Source organism: Tripterygium wilfordii, chromosome 5 (genome assembly GCF_013401445.1).
Source record: "Tripterygium wilfordii isolate XIE 37 chromosome 5, ASM1340144v1, whole genome shotgun sequence".
Classification (NCBI taxonomy): domain Eukaryota; kingdom Viridiplantae; phylum Streptophyta; class Magnoliopsida; order Celastrales; family Celastraceae; genus Tripterygium; species Tripterygium wilfordii.
The window spans coordinates 11,346,767-11,369,610 of NC_052236.1; the positions used below are offsets into that span (position 1 = coordinate 11,346,767).

The following is a 22,844-nucleotide window of genomic DNA, read 5'->3' on the forward strand; positions in this document are numbered from 1 at the left end:
ACATGTGAAATGAGCGCCATAGTATTTACGGATGTTATGTGAGAAGTGCTCTATCATATATGCTTGTTAAGAGCATCCACAGGGGATAATGTAATCAAGCACTTCAAAATCATTCTCTTTCTTCTCATCTCTCCTATGTGGCACAATTTAATTAGGTGAGTGGGTCCCACAATGAACACTATTCATCAACACTCCATACATTCCAACACTCTATACCCATTTTTTTATATTTTCTCTCTCTTCATTTTCATCATCTCTCTCTTCCTTTCAATTTTATCTCTCTTTCTTTCCATCACCTCTCTCTTAATTTTCATGACCTCTCTCTTCCTATTCATAATCTCTCTCTTCACTATTTATCAAGTACTTGAAATACACTCCATTATACATATTGTGAACATCTAACACTTAACATTTAAAGTTCAAGTACTCTAAAATCATCCCATTGTGGATGCTCTAAGTTCTATCATAAATAAGAATGAAAATCAATAAATTAATAAGATTCAAGAGTAAAATATTTCAATGATAATTTTGAAAAAAATCAAGGGTTGGGGAGGGCAGGCTCGAATCCACACCCTAATGGATGGGTCGGTTTGGAGTCCATTCCAATGATAATTTATCTTTTCCTAATCGTAATTATTATATCAATGTCAATTATAAACTTAACTAAAATGCATGCATGCTCAGAATTCAAATCCACCCGCGCGTACTGAAATCGCCACGGGTGGCGCGTCTATAGGTAACACAATATATTAAAGCAGGACTCAAATTGGGAGGGAAAGAACTAAAGAAGATTTTTGGGTATGGCGGCAAAAGGCAAAAACTCTCTCATTTCCCTTTGTTTTCCCTCGTCTGGTCCTCGCACTCTCTCGCCATGGCCGTCGAACTAAATGAAAGGTGCGTTCTCACTTCTCTGTCTCAAACGTCCGCTTTAATTTCATATTGTTATTCAGTGAATTCGATCGATGATTTGTAGATTGTTTCCTGTGTTTTGGTGTCACATGTGCTGCCGTGGTTTAGACTATATCCAATACCTCTATTGCGATGAACATTTGCGTGAGTTGCTAATTAGTGTTTGTTTTCATGGCGGGAGTTCATAGCTCTGTTGATTTGTAGATCGAAGTGTCTTGCATTTGAATGAACTCACTATTTGGAAGTATTTGGGGATGTATTGAACTTTTTAAGCAGCAAACAAGATCTAATTTATGGATCTCTCTTCTTATAGAACTTTGAGTAGCATATTCCTACATGTTTACGCCATATAAATCTGCTGCACAAGGATGGATCTGGAATATTTGAAGTCATTGCTATGATCTAGAATATTCGAAGTTGTTTTTGCCAACAATAACGCCAATTCGCTTATTGTAGATCTGCCGGTGCAATTGGAAATCTCTCTCACCTACTTGGGAAGGCAAGAGCTTACAGAGACGATGCTTTGCGCAAAACCAATTACCGGAATATAGATCTTTGTGTGTATGTCATTGAAATCTATTTATGTTTATGTTTTCTTATATCAGTCACTGATCTAGAGTGTTTTGGAATTTGAACAATCGTGAGGGAAACGTTGTTATTTCTAAAGTCGTCAATGCAGAATGTAGGAACATTGCAATTTGCATCTTATTTACTGCATGATTGTTCTATGAGCTGACTTCTGAGTTGTCTGGTTCCGCAAAATTGAATTGCAGACACAGCTTTTTGAATTGCCTGATTAGAAAGAGGAGATTGAGGCATATCTCATTTGGAATTTAGGGTCATCTATTCTGATATTGGATTTGAATGATGTCTTTTTAGCGAATTGGATTATATAGTGTATATATGACAAAAAATTAGTTGTTATAGCTGATGACGTGATCAGATTTTGAGTATTTTCTTCGAATGAAAGAAAGTTAGGAATGCATCTTCCATCTCTCCTCTTATTCTGGTTGTATTTATATTTGTGTTTGCAGGCTGAGTTCTTGACATAGTTTTGCTAATGCGGTATTATCTAAATTTGAATGGTCAGCTGTCGTTGAAATCGGATTCCTCACGAACAGGTGACTGTTTTTGTATATCACTGCAATCTGGCTTACACATTTAGTTGCAAAAATGGGTATTGGTGATCTTTACTGAGTGCTTGTCCTGATCATTCAAAGTTGGTCATCTTTATTGTCGCCATTGTTTTAACATATGTGCACACAACATAGCCAGACTCACACTCTGTTCGCTTCACAAAAATGATCTTAGGGAGACTAATCTTTTCTTTAAGTACCCTCCAGATGCCCTAATTCAGATACCAATTTCAGTCGGTCTCTTTCAAATAGGCCAATCCCTCTCTTCTACTTCTCACTTTTGTTTGGGTTCTTATTTTTTTCGTGTGGATTTTTTTTTCCTGTGGATGATTGGCTGAATGGCCTCAGATACCATTTTTCTCAATACCAATTTTCTCAATTATCTGCACATTGAGTTCAGTTTTGCTTTACTATGTGTTACCATCAACGTGATGGAAATATTTTTTACTATTTCATTTGAATATTTAAAATAATCACAGAAATAGATATTCACCAAGAGGGGATTTTAAGCAAAATAAAGGAGTAAGAACGTTAGTTATGTAGCACATTTGCATTTGTCCATAGTGGATTCCTCGTCAAGTCAGTTTTGGGGGGTGGGGACACATGTATGCTGCCTCATTGTTTGGATATTCTCTAAGCCTAGCAGTCTCAGAATTTCTGCTCCGAACTCTTCTAGTTTCATTACTGACTATTTTGCTATGGGTCCTTCTTTCCGTCTGAAAAACTAGACCAACTTGTAGCATATGACGTCATGCTGACAAAATGCTGAGTTAGGAAAACTACACAATTTGAGCATGCATTAAATGGTTATAACCTAGTTAACCACATAATCGTTGATGCCCATGTATTGTGGGCTCATACAAGCATCTCTCACTTTCCTCGCTCAGTTACGCCCAACTCTGCTCTTGATTTGATGAATACCGTGCCACTAGTTGGTGGTGGATTTCTGAAGACTTCTAAGACAGGTTGTGATTATTACCAATGTGTTCTGATCTACCTATCATCCTCATCTGCTTTACCTTTTGCCTTCAACTTGCTGGCCGGAAAATGTAGCCTGGCCATCAGAGGACGGGGTGCTCGTGTTTTCTGGTCGAATCCTCTTACACAAACATATCCTGTAAATCATTTTCAGCAGATTTGTGAGGAGACAGAAAATTATTTACAATGAACTCTTTTAACACATGCAATTTAGTCAGGCACAATGGTTATGTTCCCAAATGTATTTGCTTTAGCAAAAGATCAAACCATGTGTGCTACTTTGCACGGTGGCTTATAGAATGGCCGTAGTTGGTGGCATAAATGGGAGGTCATTATAGGCCAAACAACTCATTGGATGCTGTTGTAGACTTGCATGACTATATGAATTTCATTATTACTTGTGGCAGTCTGCATATCCAAGGTGGTTGTACCTTGTGTAGCATATGTGTATCTTCCCCTCCCCAGTCCTCACACACAAATTTTTTTTTACTTGCCATTTAGAACTTTGAAGCTCCAATATTATTCCCTCTCCCCCTTCCTCCCCAGACACGTATAACTCTGGGCACTTGCTATTTAAACTCCGCAGCTCAATATTAGCAGTCTGCCTTCTACTCAAGGCTATCTCACATTTTTCATTTTCCCAGTTTATTTATTCAAAATTGCGGGTCTTTTTAATGCATGGCCATGTTGTGAAGTTTCTGCATGCTATCTTAGATTTCTCAGTAGAGCTGGGTGGGCGAAAATGATGATTTCCTTTTGCCACTAGACATGCAAATCCTATATTGCCTCTCTTTAGTGATGTATTTCAAGATGCATTGTGGCAAATTATAACCAAATGTATTCTGTAAATCAAGACATTTTTTCATTGTTCAACAAGGACAGGAATTCGAGTGCTTGCCCTTAGCTAGGATGGTTAGAAGTTTGATCACTTGAGCTAATGGTGCTACTCAGTTTCTTTGCAAAATGTACAGGTTACTTTAGGGATAAAATCTTTAGTGTTAAGTGCGGACAATCGTTAACGATGATTAGTCAGGAAAGGTGATAGTTGTGACTCTTGAGTGGTCTGGAATCACTTATGTGGTATGCCTAAAACTTCTCTGAAAGAAATTGAGTCGTAAGGAGTTCATGAAATCGCAGAATGCGCTTTGAGTTATGGTTGAAGTTTTTTCAAGACGAGTCTTAACTGCCATGAAGTAGGTTCTATATGGCATGTTTCTGGGCACAAAAAATTCTAGAGGTCCAAAATTTAGTTGATGCGAACCATTTTGGAATGGATTCTAACCCTTTGGAGTTGGGAAAAGTTTTTATTAGTTCTAGTCGAGTATAATGCACAAAAGAAGACTGGGGATCTAAGATTTTCTAGGTATCGGAATCAATTTCCAGGGTACAATTGCTTAGTGTCATGGAAAAAAGTGTGGCTTCATTGACATACAGAAAAGATATTTGCTGATCCCATGTAGGTAGCAACTGTAGTGTCCTTTTTCTGTTTGTATAGATGCGCATTTAGCATGAATCTTCAAAATGCTAAGAACTGAGTTAAAGATGAACTGATTCTGAAATGTTTCTAGCTTCTCAATCTATCTGGAAACTGGAGTTGGAAGGGGTAGGGCTCCAGGTTTCGATTTATGTATTTGTAGCTAAGGTACGGCCTATTGAGATGGTACTAAAAGGTGACATATTAAAGCAAGGATGACGTAAAACAGTAAATGGATTTTTCATTTACCTCTCCAAAAGCAGTGTTGAATTCCTTCTGTTGTTAGACCTGCCATATAGAAAACACAATGATTGTACTGTTGAACGTTATATTATTTATTATAAACATCATCAATGACAATATTATTACCTTTAAATATTGTTGGTATGGAGGTTCCAAAGTAAACAGTCCGCCTGGGTAGGTTCCATATCCAAGCTCTTGGAACATCAATTGGGTTCAAACTAGAATCATGGTCAGCAAAAACCTGCATAAGATATTTATTAGTAACCAAAAAAGGATTTGGCTTTTTCTTGCGGAAGGGGAGATGATGGGATGAGTTTCAGATAAGAATTTACCTCATTAACTTGAAAGTATGTACCGTTGAGGGGAAAGCTGCCTCTCATTGCTGTTCGACACGGTATCTGTGTATAATTAGTCATGTCAGCCAAGTTTGAGGTGCTTTCTTGTTAGGTATTTTAGATTATAATTGTCATATGCATGTTCTCACCAAAAGTGTTCCTCGAACGATTTGCGCATTGGCTTCTTTTGTGCTGTTGCATGAGAAACATGTATTATCATGGCACAATTGGCCATATTCTTGTGAAATGCACTTACTTTCAGGAGGTTGAAAGGAATTTGCTGTTTCACCTGAGGTAAGCATCCATGCATTTGGCGGAAAACTTGTCAATAAAGAAATTGCACTGTAAAAAAAGAATGAATAACTAGACCAACATGTATCAGCTTATTGCATTTTTGACATTATTGTTGTAAGGGAGAAGCCTCAGGTATTCCCAGCCATGTCATCTTAATATTGGAAAAGGTCTGCTTTCATGTTGTCTTATTACCTGGTGTCCATATGGCAAGAAGGTATGAGCATGGATCATCAGGTTGTCGTTTTTCTAACTGCGATGTAAAGAGTATAAATAATTAGACAAGACATCTGGAAATAGAAGGGCAATAAATTAAGTAGCCAAATAACTCACCCCTTCCAAAAGAGGGTGCAAATCTGGAAGTTCGTAGCTGCATGATAGTGAAAAAGCAGTTAGTACACAGTGCAAGCATTTTGCTTACTAGTGTTATCAACATGAAATTCCTGGAACTCTATATTCTTTCTAGGCTTTTGTGTGTATCTGTTGTTTCGTCTCTATCACATATCTTGTACTCTGGCAAAGCTTTGCAGTTTCTTCGCACACATTCATTGAGGCTCTGCAATTTTTCTTGAATATACAATACAGTTATCACATGCTTCAAAAATCAATGATTTCATTGATGCCTGTGAGTTGCTGCTTTTAATTAAATGTCCATTTTCATACGTGCATATTTATTTGAACCCTAGAAGAAACTACTTAATTTTGAAGGGCTCTAAAGTTAGCAAACATTGTGGTTGAGGATTATTTTAATTGTGCACCATTTTGTTAAAACTAAGTGTTACGACTTTTTGAACTTTTGCAGATGACATAAATGCCTACTTACACTTGGTGCTCTGTTCGTAGCCGATTCACGTTCTTAAGCTTAGGTGTAGGAATGGAAGCAGCCTCTGCAGTTAGAGCAACCAAGGCTTTTGATATATCTCCTTCTTGAAGTTCCATATTCTGTTGCATATAGTTCTGCAAATTTTGTGTGAACTCTTCAATGTTAAGTTTGATCATTGGAATTTCATCGGGATCTTCACAAAGAGTATCCTCGATATCATTTTCTGGATCTTGTGTGCATTCTGGTTCTGGTGTTGCAGGTTCTTCAATAATAGGCTCACAGTTGTTGACTCCAGTTACTGCTCCTGATAGCTGTTTTGATTCTGATTGTTCAGTTGCTTGGGCTAGATGCAGCATTTCCTGATTGATGACCCCGCTGGGAGTTTGGTAGTCTGTTCTGTTTTGAGTTGCAGCTACAATACTTTTCTCATCAGGTCCTGGCAGCGCAAGCCTTGCACTGCATTTCAAATTTTGTCAGTAAGTTGGCTAATCAAATATTGTGCATACTTTGCAACTTTAAGTGTCATTAATTAATTAAAATCTTAGTTAAGAAATGAATTGACCAAAAAAAAATAAATACAAACCTCGCAAAGGCACTTGCAAAATGTCTGCATTCTCCTCTCATGGGGCAGGCATTGCAATTAGGTTTGCTTTTTGTACAAAAGACCTGCATAATCCTCAATCATATTCCCCTATTTTAGTTCATCATGATTATTAAGCTAAGCAAACAGTGGAGTTTACGTGAGAATAAATATGAACACACCTTTCCGAAGGTTATCATTTGGTAATGTAGTTCATACCTGTTAGTGAATACTGAAATTGTTTAATGTAATTTTAAAGGAAAATAATATGCTAAAAATAAAAATTAATTGTGGAATGATTAAAAATGCTTTCATAAGTCAGCTACTAAGAGGATGGAACTTGATCTCACAGTGTTCGTTGATCAAGCTTGCACAAGCGAGGCCACAGATACTTCTGAATGGATTCCTGCACTGGGTACCTATGTATTGATAACTTCATTAGCAATGCCGTAGTAAAGCCCATATGTTTTAAAACAGCCATCTTTTAGTACATTATACTCACAGTTCTAGAAGATGCAATTGAAGTGACTCAGGCAGTGGTTGTAGGGGGACCCATCCTAGTCTAACAGCTATGCGTCCAACATTTGTATCAACCTAATATAATTATAGAAGCTGAGTTCCATTCAATCTGTAATGACATGTAGAAATAATTTTTGACTTACAGGAAATGCAAGATGATGAAGTGTCAGTAGTCGGACACACTCCACACTTTTCAGGCCCAATCCCCTTATGCTTAGCAGATACTCTCTACAAGAATTAATTGTCTGTAAGTATATTTCATTTCACTCTTCATATGAGAACACAAAATACTTTCTCATTTAGCATGTTTTATTATGAAGCAACAAAGGTGCGGTGTGTTTGTATGTGATGCATGCAATGTTTTAACAAATATTCAGCCTCTACTTTAATTGCAAAGAATTGGACTTCTTGTCTCACTTTGCTTTGTCTGGCGGAACATCCCTCAACCATTCTAGATCAATGTTACCATGTTCTCTAACCACTCGGTCAAGGAAGTCCTGCATGAATTTTCCAACAAACAGCCAAATGATAGTAAAAAAGAATTATCTGATGAATACAATTGTAGACACGAAACTTTTGATCTCGGAATGCTATCTTGTACCTTTATTCGTTCTGCAAGGATATTATTCATCCCCCTTTCTTTGATAGTTTGGGCAATCTCGTTCACATCTGCACACCTAACTGCTTCCCAATCCACAGAGTCCATTGTGTCTGCTGTTCTCTCTCTTTTCTTTCCACTAGCTTCCGCCAGTTTTCTCAAGTCGTCCCACTTGAAATCAATATTTATTTCTTTTCCAACCCTTCTACTTTTTGCTTTCATATTTGCAGCATTCTTCTTATCCTCCATACTTGTTGAATCAGCCTGCTTATTCATGTCTGGCTCTGTTGTTATCTGCTGTCTATTTCTCTGGTCACCAAATGTAGCAGTGCTTTCAGTGACATCCAGGGCCTCTGAAATGTTTGGTAAAGCTAGGCTACTTTGAGTATCATAGTTCTGTGCTTGTTCTTGTGCTTGTGCTTGTGCCTCAACAAACATTCTCCCTTCATTAATTAGCTCACTTTGAGGCTCAATAATCGACTTATTGTCTTCTTGAATGTTGTTGCATGATTGATCATGTCTGCCAGTATATTGTGGTGCTTCTGGAACATAAGCGGTCAGGATGGTCTGATTTACAGTTTGACTTGTCGATTCTGCTGTCAATGCACTCTTACTTGTGGTGTCATGTTCATCCTTCTTGGAAAGATCAGAAGACAATGCTCCTTCTTTGATCAACGCAAAGGAATCAACTTCCAACACTCCTGAGTTTGGGGTGAGATGCAAACGGTAACTACTGGATGGGGTCACCAGCATTCTTAAAGAGCTTCTAGGGCTGTCTAGATTCTCCATGTTTTGTCTTTGGTTGTCATGTGCAGCAGTTTTGGGTTGTATATATTCCTTTGAGTTCTCATTAGATATTTGATGACTATAAGTTTCATGTTGTCTTTTAGAGCCAGCCATCTGTAAAAGCTCCACAAAAGACGTAGACCCATTCAAAGACTTGTCGACCATGTTTTCTGCTTCTGTGCTGCTTTCTGCGAACGACTCTTTTCTTTCTGTATTTTGAGCAACTGGATAATCTACAGAATTACAGAATGAAACTGCAGAATCTTGAGACGAATGTATGTCATTTGGTGCAGTTCCATCTAGTCCTTCGTGAGATGTTGTCCTTGGCCCCATAATCTCATTGGTGATTCTGTTCATTGCTGAGTCACAGGGGACCTCTTGACAACTTTTCGAGGAATCAAAATTCTTGCCTTTTGGTTCATTTGTCAAACAAACAAAACTGCAGCTGCTTCCCAAGGACTCATTGCTGTTTGTGGCCTCCTTTTCTTCATTACACCTGTTCTCGTGGTGTGTCATGCAGTGCTTATCAGAAATTGGTTGGTTTGATATCTCATTCCACTGTATAGGTTCTTTAGGACTCAGTATGCATAGTGATGGTTCCTCACTTGCCGAGCTTGTCCCTTCTTCATAGCATGATCTGTAGTGGTCTTTTGGATTTTTGGGAAAATGGGAAGCCATTGACATAAATGCAGAGCTGCATCAAAGATTTACCAGACAGACTAAGAGCATTAATCTGTGCAGTTTATCTATAGCTTCTCTGTTAGATGTCATAGAAACTCTAGTTTACCTCGACAGATGGTCAGAGACATTCTGAGTAAGAAATACTCCAATCACTGAGTCCACGACCGATCCCTTCCATTGAGAAAACCGTCTATCACCTGTTGAAATTACATTGTGTGGTCTCAATTCTAACTTGTGACTTAATTTAATGAGAACAAAATAGAGCAATTTCTAGGCTATAAATATGCTTATATGCAGTTGAAGTCCCCTAACGCCTAAAGTGCAAAGATACATGTCTTAAAAATTAATGCCTTCATATTTCTAGTGAAATGAAAAAAAAAAAATCCTCATTTTCTTAAATATTTTCAGCAGATTATCTTTTAGTCTCCTTTTGAGTTGCATAATCTGAGGTGCACATAATAAGAGTATTTCCCTGTCATTTAGTTTCTCATGTGCTTTTATGACTAGATCACTTGATATTTGGGTTATCTTCAGTTTCATAACACAAAATTATAACATTCTTCCTGTTGCCAGTAGCAATACTGTCAGAGTTTATCTCGGCAGACTTCTACAAAATATTAGAGTGCTCCAGTTCGTTTTAATCCTTTGACGAGGCTTGGATTGTAATTTTTTTTGGTTCATGGATCAGTTGAGGCTTACACAGTATGTATACAGGTAAGAAATTTCTTTGACACAACTATAATCCTACAGGTTCTATGATCCCCCGTGTTCCTCCATAAAATGTGCTTAATGAATGTCTCCATGAAAAGCTTTACAGTTTCCAGTTGGGGAGTGCTCCAATGGTAGAGAGAGGTTTGTGGTTGGATATGAGGTTTCTCTACGGTCTTTGTTTATTGTAATTTGTGAGAGGGCAGAAGTGGATACGCAGTATGTATGTGAGCTAAAACCTAGCTAATACGAGGGCTCAACAGTACTTATGATAGTTAATTGTGAATGAATAGACATTGCCAAATCAAAGATATTTCTTGCCCGAAGTTCTTCCAGCTTCCCCACTCTCTAAACCAACATTCCCAAACTTTCATTGTACTTCTTTTCATTAAAAAAATCATCATAATACTTCTAATGCCTCATACTATATATGGCCTCTCTGTATCATTGTCTTCTCCTGCATCCATTCCTAAAATAAATAGACAGCAGGGAATCTCAAGTGAGAAGTACCCATGGCAAAAATGGAACCTTTTTTGACAATTGAGGTTTGCTACTATTCCAATTAAAAAGAAGACATAAGGGTGCAAATGCTCTTTAATGTGAACCATAAGGCTGATGAAACACTATAAAGATTTTTAAGGCAGGTTTGGTTGCAAAGGGAATCACTCTTACCAATGGGTGGGCTGATTACTAGGAAAGATTCACCGTAGAAGTCAGAATGGCTCTATTTGAGTTCTCTCCAGAAACAAATTTTGTATAGAACATATAACAACTAGATGTGTATATCTATAGAGATTTAGAAATTTCTGTGGTCTAGTGGTAAAGGGTGGTTACCAGTTACTGATGGTTCGTTGAATCCCTCATCCCTGGCATAAAAAACTACTTGGAAATTTCGTTTCCTCCCTGTCTCAGAATCTGGGTGGCGGTTTCGGGATAGCCGATGATTGAGTTATATTACTATCCTAATAGGTCTGCTGCATGTCAATCATGCATTTATGCAACAAAATAATCTGTCATCTATGTATTTCAGTAACGAGAGGTACCAAGCCAATTTTTGGAAAATTGTATTGTACCTTGTACAAGATGCATTCGTGCGATAAATGAGTCTGCACGTCCACGGAACACTCTCCTTTCTTCCTCCCACCATTTTTCCTTATCCTCGTCTGTACCATCAATGCCTTCACTGTTGATATCTTGCAAAAGAAGCTTCCATACTCTATTAGTTTCGTCATCCAGGTTGACCTTAGGCCGTGGCCGTCGTTTCTTGATGGGATCAAATGAACTGTCAAAGGGTACAATGGTTCCATCTCTTCTATAGAGAACAAGTGCATTCTGTTCTTGATTTCTGCGACCATAACTGAATAGGGCATTATGTTCTTGATTTCTGAGGCCATAAGGGACAAGTGCAGTCTGCTGTTGATGCTCAACATAGCTGCCTTCCCTGTTGATGTGTAAATGCCTCAATCGCTCAACAATTGCATCAATAGAAAGCATTTCTCGCCATAGTATAGGAGCACCTGCATAAGGAGGTTTTAATAAATTATATGCTCAAAGAATAAGATGATTCCTCAAACATCTGAGGATATTTAGTAAGTCAAAACTAATATTTCTTGCCTAATGATTGGTGCTGATTATATAAAGCGATCTTCTGGTACGGTTGCAGTTCAGGTGTAATGGAAAATGTTGAATTCAGAAATTTGTTTATCTTCTTTGTTCGCTTCTTTCTTGCCAAAGTTGCATGCATCTCTGCAACTAGGTCTTCTATACATGTACGAGGTCTGTGTGAGTTCACTTGTGGCCCATCGTGAACCATTGTTTCTTCTCTGACTGAGGAAGTTGGATACATCTTGAACTCCATAATTCTGGAAAGTGAAGCCAAGTCCAGGACTTGAGTGGGGCCTCTTGATCTCCCCTTTATTTTTTTCCCCATATGACTTGAAGTCATGATATGTTCAAGAGTATGCAGTTTATTTTGTTGAGCTCCTCCATATTTACCTTCACCCAAAACTTCTTCAGGGGCAATTGTCCAATTGTTGGCTTCTGTTGCAGTAGACATACCTTTGGCATCATTCACAGCCTGTTTCTCCATAGTCATGAAAGATGATGTGCAGGATGTGGTAGAATTTTGCTCCTTCTCACTCCTTTTTTTCTTGTGGATGTTGGGAAAATGCACCCAAAATTCCCTCTGGTATTCGTATACTGAATTACTGTGAATCCCTTCTAGATTTGTGCTACTGGATTCTGCTGGTTCAGTAGTTTTAGAGTACTTTCTTTTTGAGGCCCCTGCACTTCCTTCTTCATTACAAGTTGTCCTGGTGCTCCAGTTGGAGAAATTTGACGTTCCTGGTGGTGAGTGGGCTTGTGTTGGCAACATGGCGTCGGTGATATTTTTTGGTTCCTTGTTAGCCACAACTTGACCTTCTCTATCATTATTAATTGCCTCTGGAGTCCTGACATTTGTTTCTCTCCATGGGGTTTTTGTCTTTGCAGGAAGTGGTGTGCTAGGTGATTGCTTTTCTTGCAATGGTATGTAATCTTTCAGCATTTGAGACACAGAGCAGGTGAGATCGTAAGCAATGCCTGTTTCTGTGGTTCCGAGAACTATTTCAATGCCTTGGCCAAGGTTTACTGTCGATTTTGGTTGATTTCCCTCAGTAGAAACGCCGTGCGTCTGTGTTTCTGATTCTAGATTAACAGTTGACTTGCATGTAGGGCGTTTGCATTGAGGTTGTCCTTCTATGTCAAAATCTAATGATCTTCGGCATGACTTCTTAGTAGACTCCATATCTTTTGCATCAACAGGCTCTTCACACTTCTCTGCTGAGGCTTTGTTCAGTGGCTTCCTTCGCACATATTTTCTCTTACCTGTTGGACTTTCTTTACAGATATCCGGCTTTGGGATCATTGATTTCCGAGCCCTGGGTTTGCCTTCTTTGATTACCCTGGGCCTATGCTTTCTTCTTCTTGATTTCTGCCGCAGTGTTTCGCTCAGGTCAATATCATTGCCGCCTCCCTTGTCAGGGCTGTGATTCTCCTTCAATGGTGTGGAAACAGCAGCAATTGACAAATCTGTAACACTATTTGGGGTTTGCTTGTCACGTTGGACTTCATTATTTCCAACCCTGGCAATTGACATGGCATTCTCCTCATCTTCCTCATTTGTCATTTCCCTTGTGCATAAATTTTGTGCCTCGGGCAGATTCTTTCTTTCTACTCTAATGGCCTTCTCTGGCGTTGCAGGAGCAAATTGTGATGTGCTAATGCTAAACAAAGCATCCTCCATTCTAGCAGCAGGAGCAAAAGAAATATCAAAGCCGCGCTGGAGAGAATAGGGTAGTTTATCTGCACAAGTATTATCAATCGACTCAGATTATCAGTCGCTCAAAATAACATTCACGGGCAAGGTGTATAACTGATTATAAGAACATCTTATTTGTGTGTGTACAGTTACTTTCTAGATTGCCTACAAAAATGCTGGCGATAATTTAAAGTGTTACAAAATGCTGCTAAATCAAACAGGTATATGGTATGGTAAGGTACACACACTAGATATTACCAACTTGGAGGTTAATGTATCATCTTAGTTGCTGTTTCTGTAGTCTCCCGGATATCCGTTACATGTTTCCACACCTAGAGACAGTTAATTTTCTACCGATCCTTTCAACCTTACCTTTCATTATCTTCCATACCAAAAAAAAAAAAACAGTAGAAAGAAGTCCACTGCTTAAGGTAAAAAACAGAATTTTGATGATATGCGTACTCTGAATTCCTTCCTCCATGCTATTGCGATTTGTTGACGAGTTTGCTCCAATTTTGTTTGAGACCAATTTATTTGCTGGGTTGCAGTGTTCCTTATTCCCGACAACAGGAGAATTCAGAATGGAAAATGAACCTGCCGCATTATCTTTTCCTTGATCTGCAAGAGCCAGAAGATCTGTAAAAGAAAAATCATTCCAACTGGCAACTCCATCACTCAAACTCTCTCCTGGTGTTCCACTACCAATGCAGGATTCCTCAGGTAAAACTGCCTCTCTAACTTTAAAACCTCCATTTATTTCTGCTTGACTGGAATCATCAAAACATTGATCTTGTGAGAACCTCCCCAATCCCAACCAACTCCTTTGGGGTATTGGATTTCCTGTAAAGATCACTGGTGGTTTTTGTAGGATAGGCCTTGAAGGGGTTGCTGGTATCCACGAACTCTGATTTTTCAACTGTTTTTCTTCTGGTCTATCAACATCCATTGCTTAGCTTCAGAAACTTGTCAAAAATTTACACCTTTCTTTCCAGACCTGCAAAAATTTCCCAGATTTCATGGCAAATTATAATCTTCCCATTCAAAGAACCATTTCGTGTCAATTGTGGTGCTGAACTTTCACAAAGCCCCATGAAACCATCCTGCCAGAGAGGGGAAATGAGGGATATGCCAAAAAATTATTTCTTCGAACAAATAAAAAAAAAAAAAAAAGGCAAGAGAATCCACTTCAAGCTAGAACAAAAGAGAAATGAGATCTTGTTTCAAATTGCAGATCTCCAATAGGACTCCTCTCTAATCACTTATTGAACCCAGGGGGAGACTTAGAACATGATCATAGAATGAGAAAACTGGATTACCATTGATTTCAGCAGTAATTGAAGTTTTATCTGGATAAGCTAAAGACAGCAACCGCAGGAAATAAAATTTCTTTCAAATTCTCAGTAATCTTCACAGATACCGTAGTTTAGTCCTCTCTTGTTTTTAGACGAATTTGATACAAGGAAAGTGAAATAATATTAAAATACATTATAAATAAAAGAAAACTATGAAGGTTCTTATATACTAGTCACCTGACTACCGAGTCAATGCCGGAGAGGCGGAGATCTGATTCTTGAGAGTCGAGGAGACGATAACAGTCTTTCTCAGATGAGAGAGAAAGCAGAGAGAGAAACCAAACAGGAAACCAGAGCTTCGCTATCTGTACAGCTCTTCTAATTGCTAACTGCTTTTACCAGGTAAATCAGCTTCGTTGCATATATTATCTCGCGGTCGCATATTTGTGAATATTTGTGAGCGTTGTGTTGTTGCATGTGTGTACGTGAGTGTGCAATGCATGCAAAAATGATAAAGATTCCAACAGTTTCGTATTTTAGTTATTTCTGTTGGACTCCTTGTTATTTGAATTGGACACACATGATTAAATAAATTCGTGAATTCTATATGTCTCACATCATACACATGGAATCTTTATACACAACATAGCAGCAATTGAGATTCTCTATCATTACTGGTGATGCATGTGTGAGTTACAGGTGGCATAAAAAAGAAAAAAAAAATATTATTTTTTTAATGTTTCCCAATTGTGTTTTTTCGTTGGATATTATGGGACCCTTTTTAACGTTAAATTTTATACACACCCCCTTATAATTTTGATGATCGTTTGTGATTTAAGTCATTTCTAGATGCATTCTCTATAGTTTAAATTTTTTAATAAATACTTTATGTACTTAGATTTATCTCTTGTGAGGTCTTTTCATTTATCTCTTGTTAAACTAATTAATGTGATACTCTTCCGTCTCATTTTGATTGTCCTTTTTATTATGGATTGTCTCAAAATTAGTCATTTTTCTTCATTGATTAACAATTTTGTTGTTATATTTCAAAATTACTTTTATTATTTTAGTTATCTTTTTTTCAAGGAAAAAAATACCGTCATAAATAAGGATAAATTTGAAATATCATTGTTATTTTGTGTAGTTGAATTGTATTACATCATATCTCATTAAGAAATTGAATTTTCAAAGGGTGACAACAAATTGGGATAGAGAAAGTAAACATTGTTGTTTTTGCTTTGTCTAAAGAAGGTAGTTGGATATTATCAATAGTGAAATTTTAGTTTTTAACGACAATATAATGTTCAAACATGTTGAGTAGACAAGAAAAATCACATCAACAGTGTGTTTGGATTGATGTATTTGGAGGGAATGAAAGAGAAAGGAAAGGGAGTTTCCTTCCAATTTCTTTGTTTGGATAATTTAGAAAAAATTAAGAGGAATGATTTGGAATTAATTAAAAGGAAGATTTCATTAAATTTTTGTCAAAATTCTTCTTCTCCAAAATGGAGTCATTTGGAGGGAATTGATGATTTATTAAGTTATAAATATGTTAAAAACTTATTTTATTCTTGTAAATAACACTCTCATATTAAAAAATAATGATAAATTAGTAAATTAAACTAATTTTCTATTCATTCTTTTTTTATCTATCCAAACATGATAGAGGAAAAACTATTATTTCTTCTCTCCCCTCCCCTCCCCTCTCCTTCTCTTCTCTCCTATCCCCTTCTCTTCTCTCCAAATCTCTTAATCCAAACACACTCTTAAAGAAAGTGAATGAATAGACCCTAAACTACGGGAGACTTACCTAGAAATGACTTAAATTACAGGAATTTTGTTTAGCCATAAAACGGGGCAATGGGGGCGTTATTGTCCACCAGAGCTGGCCAATGACCGCGGCGTGTGAAGCGTCAAGGTAGGACCAAAACACGTGACCAAACTGAAAAACGAATGAGCTTATGTGGCGAACGAGTCTTGACACTTGGCGCGGGTGAGCGTATCAAAAAATTATTAGGGTTAGGTTTAGACGCCGTCTATGGGCAGTTAGGGCCGGCGTTATCACCGATATGTCTGCATCTGTTGATTTCCAAAGTTTTGACGCTTCCGTTAGTGGTCCCCTCAGGGATGAAATTGTACATGATTTACTAATGTAGTGGTCGGTGGTATTAAATGAGATTTGCTGCGTAGATTACAATGGATTTTGTGTTTCTTATGCTTTTTAAAAAAAAATAAAAATTGAATGGGTTTCTGATGGTGTGATGCAATGGAGAATGAACTAATAATCATTCAGTAGTTTGACTATTATATCCCTATGGCGGCATCCGATAAAATTGGAATGATACAATAATTTAACAATGATACCTGGGAGCCCGACAAATCCCGTTGTCAACATCTTCAGAGACCATTTTTTTAAAATCATAAATTTATAGTATTCGGTCTAACAAATTTAAAAATATATCTTTTCTTTGAAATGAAAAATCAAATTCAACACTCTATCCTCTCTTCACCACAGGGTAATTTATTTCTTGTTTACACTTCATCTTTTCTTACACGTAATAAATTACTCTGAAGTGAAAGAACATGTATTTGTTTGATTAATAATTACAAATTTACAATGGTTTATGGAGCTATAAGACTTTTTGGCTCATTAAAAAAAGAGAGTAGATCTGGTGGTTTCACAAGCTAAGCTACAACGGCACATGACCGAATCTTACGTAAAAAAGAAGCGTAACCGGCCCGCGGACGCACTTAAAACGCACCGCTCGTTAAACACATTGACCGTACAGATTTGTCGGCCCCTCGGGACTCTCGCCCCCGAAAGGGAATCTTAAGCCAACCTCTTTTTGCGCTTTGTTCTGTTCTTGGTGTTTGTTACACTCACTGATTGCTTCATTTGTTTTCTATGCTACAAAATTTAGGTTGAGACACGTGTAAGATAGTTGCATGTACTGCATTTGTCTCATTGGGTGTGGTTCACTTGAGATATCTTAAGTGCGAGTTTGTTGAGCCATCGAACCTATTTTATGACTTTTGTCGTGTAAGGAATAAGGAGAGTGATGCACTTTAGAAGGCTACCTTTTGTGTAATTTCTTATAAATTTGAGTTGGTGTGGATTTAGATAGTGTTGAATTGTTTTTTATTTAACGAGAAACTCATCTAAAACATTGTGTCAGATCTCGTTTAGTATAGTAAATAACGGAAACATGTGTCCTCTGTATCACATGTAGTGGGTAATCATATGACTTGTAGCCTACGGAGGTAGCTCCAAAGAAAATTTTTGGGTGTGCGAGTTGAACGTAAAATCTTTTACTTTTGACAAAGTCGATCCTAACAATTTACCATCCAACCAATTTTTCTCGGAGTTCTAATTTTGTATTGTCGTGCCATGTAGATGTACTCTTAGGTACTAAATTACAGCTCATTCAAAAATATTAGGCCCAAGTAGGACTCACTCACGTTGACATACAAAGTAGATGCATTTCTATGTGATCTTCATTGAATTTTTTTTTTCAAAAGTATTGGGCAATTCTTAATGAACTTTGGGAAGTTATTCTCTTGATGCTTATTTGTTTCGAATTCGAAAATATAAGTGGGTCCCATATAGTTGGACCCACTTATTTTTACAGTTATAATCTTTTTACTAAAATATTTATCGAACCTCGAAGTTTGTAATGGTACGAGGTTTTGGGATGGATGCCAACCTCAAAATTTTGTAAGGGTATCCATGTGGCAATGCATAGATTTGTTAAAATGGGGTATGACACTTGAGATTATGTAATGATGGTGGTGGTGGTGACAATATTTACTGTTTAGAAAAGGTGATATTTGTTTGCATTGTAACCTTCCGTGTCATCATCAAAGTTTTTATCCTACCTACATTTTCCCAATCGTAAAGTAGAATCACCGCTCAAGTGGCCCATTTTAGGTTACATACATACATATATATATATATATATATATTTTTTTTTTTTGCATAATGAATCTAACAATATATTTTTTGTCAGTAACAAAAATTACATACATATAGAAAAAGACTGGACAAATTTTGAGTTCAAATCCAACGATTCAGAGTTCTTTTTGTCTTTATTTGTATAAACATTACGACAAAAAATATTTCGTTAAATTCGTTATACAGTACTACGAACCTATATACTTTTGGACATATGATGAGATAGAGGATCATTGCATTCATAATTGGGTGAAATGGTGGGACCACAAATGCACTAAATTGTTGGTGTGGGTGACACACATATCTAGGCGTGTGAAGAGGTCTGAGTTGTTTTTTGTTCATTTGAATTTTGACATATCATTAAGGTTGTCTCCTTGTCTAAGCCACCAATGAGCATCTCGCCATCTCCGACCGTCCCCCAAAATAGGAGATATATCCCCTTTTATTTTAACCAAAAAGTTATTTTACGGAGTTTATATTTTAATACCACTCCAATCAAAAACACACATCAAATCATATCTAATATTTTAATATTTTTAAACAATTACTTTTAGCTAATTTTAATTTTAAATTAGTATTTTTTTAAAAAAAAAAGGAGATATATGAGAGATGATGTTAAATAAATTAATATTTTTATAATTTGAGAGATTTTTAAGCGATCTCCAAATTTGAGGGAAAGATAATGCTCTCCCTCATTCTAGAGTACTATATAGAGTATCCATTGGAGTAATAAAAATAATAAAAAGTGATATCAAAATAAGATTTCTCTCATTTTGGAGATGATTGAAGATGCTCTCAAAGGAGATATTGATATGCGTCAAATTCTACTCATTGGGCTAGATCGACTAACCTAATATTTGGAGAACATTGAGAGATTAAAACATATGAGAGTTTATGTTAAAATAAGAATCCAAAATATTATCATATAAAATTATAAGAAGTCTATATATATATATATATATATATATAATATTTGGAGAACATTGAGAGATTAAAACATATGAGAGTTTATGTTAAAATAAGAATCCAAAATATTATCATATAAAATTATAAGAAGTCTATATATATATATATATATATATATACTCCTCTTGTCTTCACTATTACATTATTTTCATGAGGTGTACACGCTCTAAATGGTATCAAAGTAGACCATGTGCCAAAATCTTAATGTTGGATATTTCATTTTTTAGGTTGTTAATTCACTTGTTGGGTCTCGAATAGTCGAGTCCAGTCTAAGTATGCAAGGGAGAGCATATCCCTTGGCTACTAAGCCTCACTTATGACATTAGAATATTTTCTCGAACGCTACACTAACTTTGAATGGATATTTCTAACTTTCATAGTTAGCCCATGAGCCCATTTATGTTTATTTTCATGATTGTAACACGTAATAATTATCGATGAACTTAAACCTCAAACCTTCTTTTTTTTTTTTTTTTAAAGAGCAATGCTATAGATTCTGAATTTACAACTCACATTGTATCTTCAATACATGTGGCAAATGTGATGGTCATTGATTATAAACACACATGTATAGTTAACAAAAATTGTATGACCCCCATTGGGCCACTTAGTTACAAGCCCAAGTTCAATGTACCCACTTCATAGGCTCGACTGGCACTTAGGCCCATGCTAGGGCCTATGTGAAACCCTCGGAGTTCCATCCGTGAACACCCCGGTCACGTGATCGTGAACAGTTCATCTGACGCCACATCTGACAATAGCGACTAACGTCACATCTGATATCAGCTTTACTGTTGGCAGTGACATCATAGTCTAACAGGATCTCCTACCTTTCCAGTGACACCACGACCACGGAGGCCCCAAGCCGACATACATATACCCTCCTTCTGGAAAGTATATCCAACCCGGTTCACACTTACACCCTTGGACCTGACAGGTAAGTATTTCCATGTATGATCTTTCAGCCTTATGATGTCAATTCATTTATGGTCGCTCACTCCGATCCTCCACTTCGTGGCCAACACGTGTCCAACCCCATCATATGTCCTGACACTCCCATCTTACTTTTTCATCTACCAACCCTAACATACTCACTATGCTTGACTTTATACCTTGGGTTATACCAAAAAAGGACAGAAGTTGGTCACACGACTTTCGAGGCAATCCTCACTCTCATACAAATACTCTTCTCCTACCTTGGAGAAGAGGATTCAGACATAAAAAACCAGAGATAGGCATTTCTCCTACCTTTCACCGAAGATTCAATTAAAAACACTCTAGTCATCGTCGATCTTCCATCTCCGATCACCACTAACTTGATCGTCGGAGCCTCTACGATCGGCACCCCCAATTCGGTCTAAGAGCCTTCACCGTTGTTCTTGTTGCGATATTTGCAAGATTCAAAGGTACAAACGAGCCTCCACGTAATCAAAGTTGACCTTTCAATGATTGTAGAAATTGCACTTACAGAGGGTAAAATGGAGATTATAAATTGAGATTCTCAATTATTTTTATTTTGTAAAGCATCATTCCTCTTAGACGCACAAATATTGATCAAGGCACTCTTCTATATTTTTTTTCATAAAAAGGTAGGGAAAACATCAACAATGTTGAACTTCACAATAATTGAACGTCCAACATTTGTTTGAACTGTTTGATGTTAGACTAATATTTGTTGTTAGATGCTTTCGCAAGAAATGTAATATAATAGTATATTTGCAATGGTGTAACTTAGAAATCGCATGTTCAATTTCTGAAAACAACCACTTTACATATTATGTGAGGATAAAATTTTCGTACATGTATGTCCTCGATCCTGTTCATTACGGGAGTCTTGTGCAAGAGAGTTGTGCTTTCGCAAAGAAATAAAAATTGAAGGAATCAATTCTTAGCCTTATGGTTAGGGGGAGCCATTTTTCCAAACATTAAATCTTCAATACATGCATAAATGTGAGAAGAATCACAATGGTATGGTTTGTTGGGGTCAACAAAATGTATTGGGGGATGTGATTTGCTGATGTGGTTGGGCTAACAAAATATATTAGTACAATGGTGTAGATTTGTTGGCTTGATTTTTGGTTTGATAGAGGCGGAGCTCATCATTGATTTTTGTGTAATTGTGAGTGTGGTACTTGAGTGGGTCCCATATGAAGTCGTACAATGGTGTGGATTTATTGGCTTGATTTTTGGTGTAATAGATATGGGGCCCAACATTGATTTTTGTGTAATTGTGAATATAGTAATTGAGTGGGCCTTGTATGAAGCCAACAAGAGAGCAAGCCAAAGATCACGCGCCTTTGCTTGATCGATTAAAAAAGGGCCAACAAACTTGTATTGTTGTAGCCAAAATAAAAATCATGGCCCAACAAATTAATCACTTTTACCATCGATGGATCAATAGATTTCTACCATTGCAATTGCTCCTGCCTCCGAGGGTCATGTTTTGAATTGGGTTGCGCTTGATAGGTTTACGTTCTCCACTGGACTTTAAAAAAGTCATATTTTGACTTTTGATTGTAGTCCACAAATTTTTTTTACATGAGAATTTGAAGTCATCATTTCTTTTTAGATGCGTACTAGATAAATTTATGAGTTTGTGTGAATTATTCGCATCAAAAAAATAATAAAATATTCATTTACGTCTTGATAAAAATCAAACCTATAATTTTCAAAGAGGAAAAACTCTCTTGATCGTTAGGTTTGATTTTGTCAAAGTTCATTTTTATTTGATGATTAAAAGAATAAATTTTATTTTCTTGATTATTTAGGCTGGGCTCGTGGAGTGATAGGTTGGGCGTGGGCCTCCCCTTCTCCTCACAAGGTTTGGACCCTTAATATGGATTCATACGTAAAAATGCGTTAGGACTTTGTGATGTGATGTTGTTGGTATCCCACATCGGTTAGAATAGTTATTTTTTGTAACCTTATAAGGTTAGCAAATAATTCCAATTAATCGGCCCGTTTTCAATTGCGAGCCCACTAATTTATACTGTCTCCATCATTGGTGTTTTCATTTAGAATATTCGTCTTCAGTTGCGAGCCCACTAATTTATATTATCTCCATCGTTGGTGTTTTCATTTAGAATATCCTTAGGAACATTGTAGAGGGGTGATCTCAACCATCCACATGGATTAATCTCCACACTTGGATAGTGTGAGACTTGTATATAAGGAGGGTGTTCCTCCCTCATTTGTATCCATCAAGTTATCTTCCTTTCATCAGATTGGAATGCAGGCCGAAGCTATTTTTTTTTCACTCGGCTCATCTTTTCGGT

The 22,844-nt window shown here is 37.0% G+C and overlaps 1 protein-coding gene and 2 long non-coding RNA genes across 4 annotated transcripts; 2 read left to right on the forward strand and 1 right to left on the reverse strand.

Annotated features, from left to right (window-relative positions):
• Positions 1-765: 765 nt before the first annotated feature.
• LOC119998335 lies at positions 766-6,304 on the forward strand. The gene is made up of 4 exons (XR_005468222.1): positions 766-894; positions 1,366-1,470; positions 1,944-2,030; positions 6,169-6,304. It is a non-coding gene; the product is annotated as an uncharacterized LOC119998335 (long non-coding RNA).
• On the reverse strand, positions 2,700-15,202 carry LOC119998334 (transcriptional activator DEMETER-like). Of its 2 annotated transcripts, none has more exons than XM_038845638.1 (20): positions 14,889-15,202; positions 13,822-14,353; positions 11,676-13,403; positions 11,135-11,578; positions 9,460-9,550; positions 7,890-9,366; positions 7,706-7,785; positions 7,432-7,516; positions 7,272-7,363; positions 7,120-7,188; positions 6,952-6,988; positions 6,773-6,855; positions 6,190-6,645; positions 5,700-5,736; positions 5,562-5,619; positions 5,225-5,364; positions 5,073-5,138; positions 4,867-4,981; positions 4,747-4,785; positions 2,700-3,160 (listed from the first exon to the last, which is right to left on the reverse strand). In XM_038845638.1, exons 2-20 carry the CDS (start codon positions 14,303-14,305, stop codon positions 3,039-3,041), a joined length of 5,703 nt encoding a protein of 1,900 aa, XP_038701566.1. In that variant the 5' UTR covers positions 14,306-14,353; positions 14,889-15,202; the 3' UTR covers positions 2,700-3,038. The 2 variants fall into 2 exon arrangements, with proteins under 2 accessions (XP_038701566.1, XP_038701565.1); XM_038845637.1 differs by having other exon boundaries at positions 13,822-14,459; positions 14,889-15,201.
• On the forward strand, positions 6,534-11,128 carry LOC119998336. Its single transcript, XR_005468223.1, has 3 exons — positions 6,534-6,665; positions 7,434-7,535; positions 9,927-11,128. It is a non-coding gene; the product is annotated as an uncharacterized LOC119998336 (long non-coding RNA).
• Positions 15,203-22,844: the final 7,642 nt, after the last annotated feature.